General features: G+C 33.4%; 1 protein-coding gene across 1 annotated transcript; it reads left to right on the plus strand.

Annotated features, from left to right (window-relative positions):
- Nucleotides 1-56: 56 nt before the first annotated feature.
- On the plus strand, nt 57-13,454 carry LOC134269425 (tubulin-specific chaperone cofactor E-like protein). The gene is made up of 9 exons (XM_062751615.1): nt 57-452; nt 7,051-7,242; nt 7,401-7,539; nt 9,580-9,667; nt 10,604-10,988; nt 11,124-11,182; nt 12,026-12,162; nt 12,509-12,674; nt 13,163-13,454. Exons 1-9 carry the CDS (start codon nt 174-176, stop codon nt 13,380-13,382), a joined length of 1,665 nt encoding a protein of 554 aa, XP_062607599.1. The 5' UTR covers nt 57-173; the 3' UTR covers nt 13,383-13,454.
- The last annotated feature ends 997 nt before the right edge of the window (nt 13,455-14,451 follow it).

Genomic DNA, 14,451 nt, shown 5'->3' on the forward strand with positions numbered 1-14,451 from the left:
TTAACAAATAATTTGATATGACTTTAATTTTTTACAATCTTCTCTTCATATTGTGATATCTTAATCGGTTTATAAAACGATGCTTGTGTGCATCACGTTTCACAAAAATAATAACAAAGGGTGTCTCGTGGCTAAGTCGTCAATATCGCAGTGGTCTCGTTCTAAAAATATAAATGATTCGTCAAAGGTTCAAATACTTTAGAACCTTCCATTTGAAAATGGAGGAAGAGAGAATGGAGCGAAAAAATGTTGCTTTCAGTGTGATGCTTCCGTCTTCCAAAGGACGAAAAAGGAGAGTGAGAAAGAAATCTTTTACAGAGGCTGTCAAAGAAAAATACTGCATGAGCGATCCCAATAAAATATTTACTTCAGGGTTTGTGATCGACATAAAGGTGACGGGGAAACCTAAAGCAAATGACTCGGAAGCTGAATTGGCATATCTCAGAAATGTGGTATGATTTTGTGTTGATATATGTTTTTTACGTTGTTTACAAAAATAGATAATCAAACAGCTGACCTACTTTGGCACAAGGCCAAATAATTGTTGGATAATGCACTCTGTTCCGTTATCATGTTTATCACGTAAATCGTGATGCTTAGTGCGATGGTCTTATTTAGCTGGTTAAACAATTACGAAGTGTGTATTATAGAATAGAATAGAATAGAATTTATTACCAATCAGGGCCCATTAGGCATAAACATATAACATATATAATTACATATAAACATAATATTAAAGTAATAGACAGAATACAACATGTGGTGAAGAGCAATTCTTCTATTAAGTATATATATATACTGATATATATGTTGGTGGCAATTTAAGTTTCATATACAGACATACATGATGGTTTGTTGTACAAAAAAAGTGTGCATAAGTATTATTCATGATATACATATATATGTAAATATATACATATCAAAATGCATAAAACTATGTTTGAAACATCAACAGGAGGCAGCAAGAGTCGGTGCTAAAGGATATACAGAATTCCACTTCTGCCTCATGTAGAATAAACAGACATAAAATTTATGGAGATAAACATATATTATATAAATAAATTATACATTGACACATGTGTTAATTAAACTAAACTACAATGGACAGCAAGAGTCAGTGCTGAAGGATAGTATATTGTTATTATACATGTATTAAAGTTATCCACTTCTGTCCAATGTAGAGTATATAATACAACAAATATCAACAACACCTTTACATAGTGTAGCATAATTATCCAACCAAGGTACTTCAAATGATTTTGAATTTGTCGAACTATACATGACTTATGAATTCACACAATTTGAACAGCACATCAACATCTTCACAGTTCATTAACCATAAAAATTGGTTATTTTTTGACAAGCTATTAAAAAGATGACACCTCATAGATATCATGGATAGTAAATTTATTCTTGATTGACTATGGCATGGACAACTTAAAAGAAAATGTACTTCATCTTCTATCTCTTCTATTTTACAATTGGGGCATATTCTCTCTTCTCTTGGAATACCGTATTGTCTACCTTTTTCAATCATCAGATTGTGAGAAGATATTCTAAATTTTGTTAGAATCTTTCTTTTTTCAAACTTTCTTAAAATTAATAAATAAGGTTCTAGCCCAAAGTTCTGTTTAATTGTGCAATAGGTGTCCAATTTCCCACAATTACTTAATTCTTCCTTCTTTTGATACCATTTTTCAAGAAAATATGAATTTAGAATGCATTTACAATGATATTTAAATGTTGATGTAGATGATTTCAGATGAGGTGTTAACTGAGGAAGAAGTTGTTTAAACATATCAATAGAACCAAACCATGATAAATTGTTTTTATTGAAATTGGATACCGAGGTAGTATACGCAGCTTTTAATAGAGGATATGTGTCATCCAAATTCTCTAACCTATGCCAGTATTTCAATATATTCTGAACAATACTGAAACTCATAGGGTGTCTACCTAGTTCTGAAAGGACTGCAAATTTTGTACTTTTGTTATTTACACCTAATAAAAATCTACAAAACTTGTAATGTAATTTCTCACAAAGTGACTTAGAAAATAATTCATCCAGTGCAATGGGTCCATTTCTAAATCGTGATGTAGTAGTGTTAAAGGCCCCCCAAATTTCACTACCGTAAAGTAATATGGGTTTTATTGTATGATCATATACATGTAAAGCTGTGTTTATTTTAGGGTTCAATGATAGGAAATTTTTTTGTAATTTAAAAAATGCCTTTGAAGCTTTTTTGTAAAGTTCATCCTGAGCAAGTGTAAAACTTCCAGATGCAGTGAAATGTATGCCCAAGTATTTATAAGAAGTAACACATTCAAGAGGTTCTTTGTTTAGTGTGAAGTTTTCTTTCAAGTGTCTACCTGCTTTATTAAAGATTAATACTTTGGTTTTTGAAACATTTACATCAAGGCACCAGTCAGTACAGAACTTATCAAGACAATTAAGTTTTTGTTGAAGTCCTTTTGATGACTTGGACAATAAAACTATATCATCTGCATACATTAGACAATGAAGTAATTTATCGTGTAACTGAATATTATCATCAGTTATATTATTGAAGTATTCTGGAAGATTATTGATAAAAATTTTGAAAAAATTTGGACTTAAATTGTCTCCCTGTTTAACTCCTAACTTAATAGGGAAAGTCTCAGTGACTTGATTGTTTAACTTAATGCATGATCTACTACAATTGTACATACTCTTAATTACATTGTAAAATTTAGATCCAACACCAATTTCTAGCAGTTTAATTTTGATGCCTTCATGTATTACTGTGTCAAATGCTTTTCTAAAGTCAATGAAACATGCATAGAGTCGTCCTTCTTTCTGAGAGCAATATGTTTCAAATAAAGTTCTTAAAATAAACATGTGATCAGATGTTCTTGCCTTTTTACAGAAACCAATTTGACAATCATTAATAATTTTGTTTTTTTCTAGATATTTATCAAGTCTTTTATTCAAAATACTGTTAAATAATTTACCAATTGCACTAGTGATGGTAATGCCACGATAATTGTTTGGATTATTGATATCCCCTGACTTATGCAGAACAGTAATGTATCCCTCGGCCCATGATTTGGGATAAAGTCCATGTGATAAGCAAGCATTGAAAATATTTCTTAAAGATGGTAGTAGAGCATTGTGACCGTATTTAATCATATGATTGGAAATGTTGTCTAGTCCAGGAGATTTATCATATTTAATACAAGAAATTGCCTCTGATATTTCCGAAGAACTTATTGTATAGTCTAATTCGTTAAAACATTGTTTATTTTCCATTTGAGAAATTTTCGTTTTCAATTCATTTAGCCTGTCAAAATATGACTCTCTCACTTCATTTAATTTTGTAAAATGATCCAGCCATCTATCAGGATGAATAGTTGTATCTACTGCATTATTTTTGTCAAGAAGATGGTTCACAAGGTTCCAGTAAAGTTTGGGATTATCCTCATTTAAAGCATCAAGCCTTGCAATGAGGGACTGCTGATATTGTATTCGTTTGTGTTTACATAATTTCGCATACTGTTTTCTGAGTTTAAAAAATCTGCCTCTAATAATTGGATCTTTTGGGAATTGAGACATAACTCTAGCGATATTAATTAATCTATTTTTTGTGTGTTTTAGATCTCCATCAAACCACTTCTTATTTTTATTTCTTTGTGCTGCTTTAGTTTTATTTTTTTCTGCTTTAGTTTTATTTCTTTTTAAGGATCTAGTGGCAGCATTAATAATAATAGTCTGGAGTTTGTCTACAGCAGTATTTACAGAGGATAATGAGTTCTGAACCTCCAAATTTGCCAAATCAGACAGTTCTTTCTGTATGTCTACAGAGGTTAAAGCTTCTTGAAATTTAAATGCTGAGTCTTCTGACCATATAAAACGTGGATTTATAAATTGCATCTTACACATATCTTGATTATTATCTACTAGATTTGTAAAATTGGCAGACATTTCCCAATGTAATAAGCAGTGACAGTCAGATAGTGTAGGATCAAAATCATTTACTCTGAAGTACAAAATCTGATCCAAAATGCTTTCAGAGATGATAACATAGTCAACCACACTAGAACCATTAGGGGTATAACAAGTAGGTTTTCCAAAAATATCTCCAAATGTTCTACCATTCACTATTCTCATATTTTGACTGATACAAAGTTCAATAAGTTCTTTGCCACGATTATCTACTTTGTCATCTTGACTTTTTCTACGTCTGATTTCTTTATCAATATTATATTGGTCATATAGGGGCACATATGCACTATCATCACAAGAAATAAAATCAAGGTTATTTGATGTTCTAGCATTGAAGTCGCTACAGATTAATATCTTACCTAGTTTACTCTATTGTATCAATTCTTTTTCTAAACATTCAATTATATTGTAATTCAGTCCAAGAGTATAAGATGACGTACTAGGTGGATCATATACAACACATATGAATAAATTTTCTTGGAGACCAAAATAATTTTTGTCTAGTTGAAGCCACTGAAAGTCATTAGATGTGTTATTGAGGATTTTTATGTGTGGTTTAATATGATTTTTACATAAAATACCTAATCCACCAAAATGTCTATTGTTATGTTTACTCACTGGTCTACATACAGTATGCAAGTAAAAATCACCAATGTTATGTGGTAGTTGACCAGACCCAATATGGGTTTCAACAAGAAAAACAATGTCATATTTTTTCAGGGTATTCATAAATCTAGGATCACAGGTTTTGTTAAAATCCTGACTTACTAAGCCACCAACATTCAGAAATGCAAACTTCAAAGAATTTTGTTTGCTTGTACACTCCATATTTGTTATGTAGTATTCTTAAGTAATACATGAACAAAAAATCTAATAATAAAGAAGTGTCGTATCTCAAGAATCACTCTTGTTTTATGTATGTGATTAACGAGACAAAATGAAGATTCAGGATCAGCATCATAAAAAATTCCACAACAAAAAATTTTAACAAAAGAACTGGGATATAGTGCAAAAAATAATTGCTAATAAAATCATGATGAGAACTACTTGTTTGCAATTGCAAGACATTGTAATAAGAGATCAATAAAAGTTATGGTACTTATGATCTGAGTACTATACATTAGTATTTACGGCTGGACCCTCTGTTCTTACCAAACCCAAACTTTCCTCTGGACTTGGACCTTGGTCTGCGGCTGTTGACAGTTTCGATTCCTAAGGAGCTGTGAATCACTCTCTTCATATTAGAAGCTAATAGAGAGACTCCTTTTTCGTTTAAGTGAACACCATCGTCACACAGCAAGTTCAGTGGTGGATCACCCTCGTGTAGCATGTACGAATGATCTAATGTTGACACAGAAGGGTTTTCATGCAAGTGTTGTTTAAGAAGTGCATTCAGAATCTGTCCATTTGTATGGTAACGAAATTCATCTGCCCTGGGTGTCGCAAGGGATATAATTATTTTACTGGATAGCCATTCCTGGTGCATGAGACCAATAATTCGATCCATTTTGTCCACGCATTGATTAGGCTCATATTTTTTAATGTCGTTAGTAAACGAGTGTAGAAGAACTAAATCTGGTATCATCACCTAAAAGTTTGATTCAATATATTGGTATGTTTCATCCAGTGTGTATTCTATTTTTTAAATTAAATTTGCGAAAGCAGTGAGTTTGTCTTCTTTAATGTTTTTTATGTTAGACGTTCCGATGAGCAAGACTGTTGGAAGGTCAACAGCACCAGCCGAACCAACATCCAAAGTACTTTTGGGTGCTGTAACATGTGTAACTGTAGTGGATTCTTGAATTCTCCCAATGAGTAATTCTACCTTGTTTTGTGTTTCTTGTATATTTGCAGATATTCTGTCTTGGGTGATGACCATTTTATTGAGGACTTCGTCCATCCTTAGAATCGCTTCATGTAAGCTTTTTTGATTGGATAGAATGTTTGTCTGCGCAGTGGAAAGTTTTTCAATGACACTTACTAGACTGGTTTCTAGTCTTGTTAAGTCACTTGTGTCAGGCATTGGTGGCATTGTGGTTTTAACAGATGTTTTGACAGATGTTTGCGAACTTTCATCTTGATCCTCTGCTATGATCATATCTAATATTTGTAACAATAAAGAAAAGTGCTTTTCTACAAAGATGCTGTAATTATGACCTTGCACCCTAATAGTTCCTGTTGAAATAAACAGCGTAAGGTTGTATATCAATGAGTCTGATTCAGCCTGGTCATGCAATTCAATAGTTATTGTAGGGTTTTGCGTGCTGCTATCCCACGCACTAGTGGGCGCATCCTTCCACTCCACGCGCGCTCCACTAATGTGACTTATGTTGTCAAAATAAAAGATTGCCAAGGTCTTAATCCATGGCAGGATTCTGTCTGCAGTTGTGTGATACGTAATAATTTTTGCACCTTTGTCGTAAAGACTGTTGTCAATTTCTTCAAATAAAGAATTTTTGGCTTTGCCTGTTCTTGGTTGCAATTTAGTTGGTAAACAGGTAGCAGGATATTCCTTCATTATGGCCCCCATGTCCAAATCAACTGTCAGGTCACTGAGCCTGATATTTTTAATTAATTGTAATGTCATCTTACCAATGCTTACTGCCCAGGGTTTGTTAATATTGTGGAGTTTAAGCTTTCCTCAGCGCGAAAAATTTTCCGCCATAACCTTGTATTATATAGATTGTTGTATAAGTATGTAATTTAATTCCATAGAGTCAATCATAATTTAAAAAAAAAAACATCTTAATTTAAGGATCTAGATAAAGATAACAAAAGTTTGCATGCATCAGTGCACGTGAGAGCTATGATACGTTTACTTCACCAAGATTTAACTAAGTTGGCGACTGGATGCATAATGATTAAAGTATTACCATCCCATCCCACCCCCAACCCCCTCCACACACACCACCACCACCACCAATGCAGCCACCACTGAAACCATGCATTTCATTCTTCGTGCATCCAGATGAGTTGCTATGCCAACTGCATACCCAATATGATATACTTTCAGTACCATTTTTAAATGGCAGCAGAATCTGGAGATTATAAATCTTTTTATTCCATAGGTCCTGACTAACAGTGCTGTTGGCCATGCTGGTCTGCCAAATGAAGGACTGTCCACTCTGTGTCCAAATGTAGTTGACCTTGACCTGTCCAGCAATGCCCTGACAGATTGGAAAGACATGCTGACCATCTTGTCTAACCTACAGTGCCTTAAGTTTGTCAATTTAGCCCGAAACCTGTTGCAAAATCATGAGGTGAATTTCAGCTCAATAAAATTAATAAAGATCAATTTACTGAAGGTGTAAATGATATCATGGACATAAGTACCTTTGAGCAATTCATCTTTCTTTACCTTAAGTGGTTAAAATTTTTAAGTTAAAAAAATATACCTGGTACATTTATTTCTCTGTAGAATGTCATTCAGTCTTGGAGCACAGCCCTTCCTCAGATAGAAAACCTAGTGTTGAATGGAACCTACACCAGCTGGCAGGATGTCATTGAGTTGTCCAAAAAGATTCCGTCCCTCAAAGAATTGCATGCCTGTGAAAATGGTATGCCATATTTTGCCATAAATGATAAAACCAGTTTGTTATAAACAATATTTTTAGATTTATCAAAAAAGAAGAGAATATATAGATTAAAGGGGATTACATTTAAGAGTGTACTGATGAGGAAATTGAAGTTATAGTGGCTATTTTTGGCAATTTTCTGTTCTGTAAATATAATAAATCTTAAAGGTGCTTTAAATCTTAGTATCTCAAAAAATGATGTCTCAAATATGATGGTATATCCCCAGCTACATAATCTTTCAGAATCTGTATTTTCCCCTGGACATCTTCAATCTTGGATTGCCTAAAAGTTTTTTTTGTTTCCCATTGAATTGAAGATAATGAGTATTTATTTTTACCGGATTGATTCCAATATCATTTGATGTTTTAATTTTCTCATCCATTTGCTTTTCTCAAGCAGTTTGAAGGGGGTGGAGGGAAATATATTAAGACAAAGTAGGAGAAAAGGGGAGGGGGCAAAATGATATGTTATTTGTTTTGTTTTCCATTGTATTCTAAGTTTTCAGTTTATTCGAAGATGCATGTATATCACCCCTGCTAATGTTATTGTGATTTAAATTCAAGACACGTGGTTCAGGTTGATCTATTCAAAGGTTATAGGGTAGAACTGGTTTTATAAATAAAATCGGCAGTAAACAGGATATTGCTATAGCCTGTTTCTTTTGAAAACATGTCCTATAATAAATTTTTCCAGACCTTTCTGAAAAACTTTCATGATTTTCAACAGAAAGGGGGTGACTAAAGGAGGGGGTGTTAAAATAACAATATGTCTTATACTTTTCGGCGAAAATAAGAGCTCACTAGTGACCAATTCGCTGGTAAAAAATGTGTTTTATCATCTACACTGATAAACCTTTGTTTGCCTTATATGGATATTGTTATAAATGCGCACAGAGGATCTTACCACGAGCAACTGACCAATCGTTGGAATGAATAGCAACGTTTACGCCAAATACATGTTTACCTTTTACTTCGAACACGTGGTTCAGGTCAATCTATGATCATGTCAATGGAATACAAAGTAATAAAAAAATGTTCTTAAGAACAAAATACAAAGATAAGAAACTATATATTAAAGATGTTACGGGCGTTTTTAATTTATTGTTTACAGGAAAAAATGTTGAATAAAATGTAGTTTGTGTCTAGTTCAGAACACCAGCGCTTCAAGGGTATGGAAAACGAGCAGCATCTCTTATGCATTTAAATGGACAAAACTTTGTTTACGTTCGTGATCACGTGTTTGGCCAGGGAATCCACCTGGCAATGGTATTCACTGATAGTACAACAAAGGAATTAATACAGACGCAAATCGCTTTTGCAGTATGACTTTCAGAGACCTAGACTTCCATCGTTTATTGAACAAATGAATTGTTTGTCATTATGAGCATGAACGTAATATTTTTAAAATGCTTTTTTATTTACAAAAGATTTTCCTTTTTTTCAAGCGTAAAATTCCTGTAGTATTCGTAGTAACCCATAATGCAATACTCATTCAGCTGATTGGTCAGTTAAAATCATACTGGTGCCTCATTTGCTAATCTGGCGCCAAAAAATATAGTCCCGGTTCCCATGCAAAAATATTTTTCCGAAAAGAAATTTTAATTCATGACTGCAGAAAATTGTATTATAGAGAATACTTATTTAAGTTTGAATGAATGTAAGAGAGATCGATTGATTGAAGTACATTTCTACAGACATTGTCAGCTGATTCTAGGGTGGTTAAAACTGAAACGCAACATAACTTTTCTGTTTACCATATCTCCACGTGCTAGTCACTTCCTAGCCACATTTCCGTGAATAATTTACCCTATCTCGCTGAAGTCTCGCTAACTCTCGCCAGAGCCACTGACAGGGCTACTCTGAACTCATCGGGTCTTATAATTTGCAGAACACTGATAAATAAAAAGTTCCGAACACATTAGTAGGGGTGTATATTGAATTTGTGATTTCTATCTTAGATTTCATTTCGACAAAAATTAATTTGGTCTTTTCTGAAATGTAATTATTTGCATATAATTGTAGAATATGAAGATTTGGATCATCCAGAGGATGCTTACAAGTATCTACAAAACATCAGCTGTCTCAGACTCAATAACAACAGACTCCGGAGGTAAATGTTGGAATTTTGTCAGAGTAAAGCTTGTCTAATCCTGATACCAATGATTCTTAAGAAATTAGTAGAATTAGACAAAATGCCAGATAGTTTAGACTATACATTTTTTTAAAAAATTGAATTTACTGAGAGAGAGACTTAAAAAGTTTTGCATTATATTAGGCAGAATTTCAGAATGCACAGCATCTGGATTGGGCAGATTTCACTGTAGCCTATAACTTTTATTTGTTTCATGTTTATCAGCTTATATTTATACCCTGGAAAAGTTTTTGACATGTCTTTCTGTTTGTTTTTATGTGCATGTTGCAGAGTTCTTGAAATCTTTTTTCCACTGTCAGTCATTTGGACTGACTGCCACAGGACGTTTGTCGGTCCAGACAGATTTCTATCAGTCCAACAAAATAATAAAACATAATTTTAAGAAGATTAAAACTGTTTTTGAATTTTATTATCATTACATTTGGCACCTTCTGTCAATACACACTGCATACTTCATGCGAATTTGATCATCGTGTAACAAATTTCGTTGAATTCCCATGGGAGGTCGATTTTCTTCATAGGTTTTTAATCTTAGTTTGATTTTTCTCACCTGGCTATACCTTATCGGCGTCAAAAACTTGTTTAAACAATTAATCAATCATAGTTTGGTACTTGCGTTCATCGAAGAAGCCATTACGAGATACTGAAAAAACATTTAACAGATTATGATCGGTCGGTTGTAGGGAATTCGTACGAAAATTAGTCAGATTTTCGTAAGTTGCTTTCTCAACATCTACCGGTCATTTGGACTGACACAGAACGTAAAGTTATCAGTCCTTGGTTGTTTTTATCGGTCTTGCCGACAGGACCGAAAGATTTCAAGAACTCTGATGTTGAACTCTGTAATAAATAATTCTGTGAGTAGAAGTACAAATGAAAAAAACTGAATTTCAGTTGGGAGGAAGTATGGAAACTGAAAAATCTGCCTTGCTTAGAATCCCTCATTCTGTCAGGGAACCCTATTGAACACATCTTCTACAAAGAAAAAGAGGAGTGCAAGATATGCTGTCCAGAAAACACAGGAAAAGGAGAAAGCAGTGAGAGGGATGTTTCCATGGATGTACAGGATATTGTGGAAGATATTGTTGATGATGTTTTTCGGATCATCCATGTGGGAGGAGATGTCATGGAAGAAACAGAGAGTGACTCTGAAGGTTGTCAACACTGTGACCCGTTCTCCAGACTCAACCTTCTCTGTCTGAGTGAGACTCAGCTCAATGATTGGACTCACTGTGAAGAACTCAGAAAGTATCCTGCTCTGGAATCTCTCAGAATCAAGGTTTGTACCACTTTTGGAATGTACAAGTTAAAATTACCCCAGTGTGTAGATTCATGTATCAGTGGAAAAACTTATTTTTCAGAATGGCTGTTTTGAATTGTTTTCCAAAAACTTATTTTTGATTATTTTACACAGGATGTTCCCTTAGTGAAAGATTTAGAAACAGATGACAGAAGAAAACTTCTTGTTGCACAGTATGTGATCAAACATTGATTCATACAGTTAAATCTCCTTATCTCCATCTCAGATGGGTCAAGAAAACTTTGAAAATATTCAAGGCTTCAATATATCTAGAATATCAAAATACCTGGTACTTAAAGAGTAAGTTAGGGGGACTTCCAAATCAATCTTACATACCCTAGCTGCAGATCTGTAGCATTGTGGTTTTATATATTTGTCTTTGACCATAATGCTACAGATCCCTTAATGCAAAAAAGGTGCAATTTATTTTTTTGCATACTTTTGGGGAGAATTTCTTCACTTTCCAGCATTGGTCTATTAACTACCCTTCACTCCCTAATTCTAGGCACATTATTTAACTAATCTATATATTTTATCCATCTCCCAACCCTTTATAGTCGTTTCGACAAGTGGTAAATTCACTTGATTAAAATTATTTGTTAGATTGCTGAAAATTCACTTCAAGAGCGTTTATTGCCTGTAGAGACAAGTATAAATGGTTGGGAGGTGGATAAAATATACATATTGGTGACAGAATGTGTCTAGAATTAGGGAATGAAAGGTAGTTGATTGACCAATGCTAGAAAGTGGAGAAATTCTCCCCAAAAGTGCGCAAAAAATATTGCGCCGTAAATTGCACCTATTTTACATTAGAGAATCTGTAGCGTTGTGGTCAAAGACAAATATATAAAACCATAACGCTACAGTTCTGTAGCTAGACATACCCATGGTAATTGAGATATCGGCGTTCAAGATTCCAAAATTGAACTGTAGATACATCCCTAAAAAATTCATGCATTTGCAATAAACTTCAGACTGAAAAATCTTTATTTCTATATAATAATCTTCTTGAACAGAATTCCAAGCATCAGAATATTGAATGGAAGTGAAGTGACCAGCACAGAAAGAGAAAAGTCAGAGAGACATTATCTCCGATACTTCATGGACAAACAGCACAAACCAGACAGGTTTCATGAATTAGAGGCTAAACATGGTATGTCAGTTTCATTTTAAAATTTTTTAATCAGGTTTTAATTGTATTTGATATTTATCATAAAGACTCTTTGCTCTCTTGCCTTTCTGTGTTTGCATAAATGGAATTGTTTAACTGTTTGATGGATTTTAAAGAATTTTCTTTTTGAAGATAATCGTTGCCACTTCTTTTAATTAACAATATATGTTTTGGGATCAAAAGTTTCAAATTTTATATTTAGATTAGAAATAGAAAAAAATAAAAAGAAGTTTTAAAAATTCAGAAATGTTTTCCATTGTGTAAAACTTGTTTCCCTTCTATTATCCAGTTGAAATGTCAGACTCACTTTTTCTCTTCCTTATTCTAGGTAAACTGGAGCCCCTGATGGACATAGACATCAGTGGAGGGTACAAGGAGTGGATCACAGTCACCTTTATCTACGGTGACAAGCGCTACCAAGAGAGAGTCCATGTTGTCGAACCCATCGGGAAACTCAGGCTCATGGCTGCACAGAAATTTGCTCTCTATGCTTCGTAAGTGTTCTTAGTCAGTGTTGTTTTGTTACATACTGTATACAGGGAAATTTTCGCCCCTTTCGCCCTTACCTTGATTGGGTGAATTTAAAACTAGGCGAATTAAAAAAAAAACAGTATATTTTCTGAAGCAAAACTGTGATTGGCAGAATTTAAGACAGGGCAAAATTGTTTGCAAGTGTGAAAGGGCAAAAATAAAGTGGGGTGAAAATTACCCTGTGTATAGTATATGGTTTTTCTTCTTTTTTGGAAAATTTTAACATATTCTTTAAAAAATGCAAATCTATAGAATAATTGTCAAATTTTTGGAACCATGACCCTTTTGGGAAAAAATAAGACTATATTTTAAACATGGTTCAACTGTATTAAGGAGAAACTAAGATTTCTTGTAAACTTTCTTGACTTTACTCTAAATTTCAAATCTGTTCATATTCAGTATGTATATATACATATAATGTTCACTTCTGTGTTTTTTTTTGTATTCCCAGGTTGCGTAACTTCAAGATGTTCCACTACGCGTGTGGCCCCCATCACAGGGAGGATGAACAGACCTTTGAGGAGCTGATCATGCAGACCCAGTCCCTCCCCATCAGTCGATTCGACATCATGGACGGGGACGAAATCTACGTGGACCCAGCCATGGACGGATTTCAGAATGCCGATGGGAGCCTGCAGTACTTCCTCATCACAAGTTATATTACAGTGTAGGGGCCAGAGGCATGCAGAATTCATATGTTTGCTCTTTGTGTCTTTCTCTAAGAAACAACGAAAAGACTTGAATGGCTTATTTTAAAATGATTTTTTTTTTCTCCAAAGAATTTACAGTTTTCTATTGTTTTGATTTGTAGAATTTGAATTTTTGACAATTTCTAACAATTATCAAAATTTGTATACAACTGAAAGCATTTTATTTACTTCCATAACTAAATTTACAAATTTGTTATTGAGTTTAAAATAACTTCTTTTTACCGGTACTATTGTCTATATCAAAAGCGATGATCTGTGATACATTGTTTTTTACTGAGCAAGATCTCAAAAGGTTATACAGTGAAAAAAAAAAATTGTGACCTCCAAATATATTTCAACTGGTATCTATATTTACATTCATACTATAGAATGTTTAAAAAAGGCATTCGTACATGTACTTTTAATCAGGGCTCAACCGTTTTTGTTTTATTTTGATAGTGGAACAAACATCTTTACAATGTACAAAGTTCCCTCCCTTGTTAGTGTGTATACATGTATTTAGAGTGCTATGTTATTGTGCTATTATTGTGGGATGCTGGAAATTTTACCCTCCTTTTTGAATGGGAAATTAAGATTGAAGTAGACATCGTCTTTTTGTAGCTATGTCGATGAATTGTGTTTTTATATGGGAATGTGACACTTGATTGTAGGTGTGTAAATATGTTGATATACAATGTAGTAGGTTTTCATCTGGAATGTAAAAATGTAAGAAAAAAAAACATAAGTTGAACAAAAGTGCTTGGAGGTTTTGGGATATATGAAGGTATATCTCAAATTTGTTATGGCATCTCAATGTTCACGAAATTTGATGCATTTTTGTAGATTTATTTTCCCAAATGGTACGAACCATCTAAAACATCATTCCATATTTAGTTTTTCTTTTAGTTTCATTAGTAGATACATGTAGTATTTAAACTTCCCATAATCTTTACAATAGTAGATATATATAAACATACATTTGGTAGTTGATTATAACCTGTTTAGTTTTGTTAAAGAAAATTGTGATATTATATTTTTTAATATTTAGTTT

This window comes from Saccostrea cucullata, unplaced genomic scaffold (genome assembly GCF_032062105.1).
Source record: "Saccostrea cucullata isolate Sc308-1 unplaced genomic scaffold, CSIRO_AGI_Scuc_v1 ctg977, whole genome shotgun sequence".
Lineage (NCBI taxonomy): Eukaryota > Metazoa > Mollusca > Bivalvia > Ostreida > Ostreidae > Saccostrea > Saccostrea cuccullata.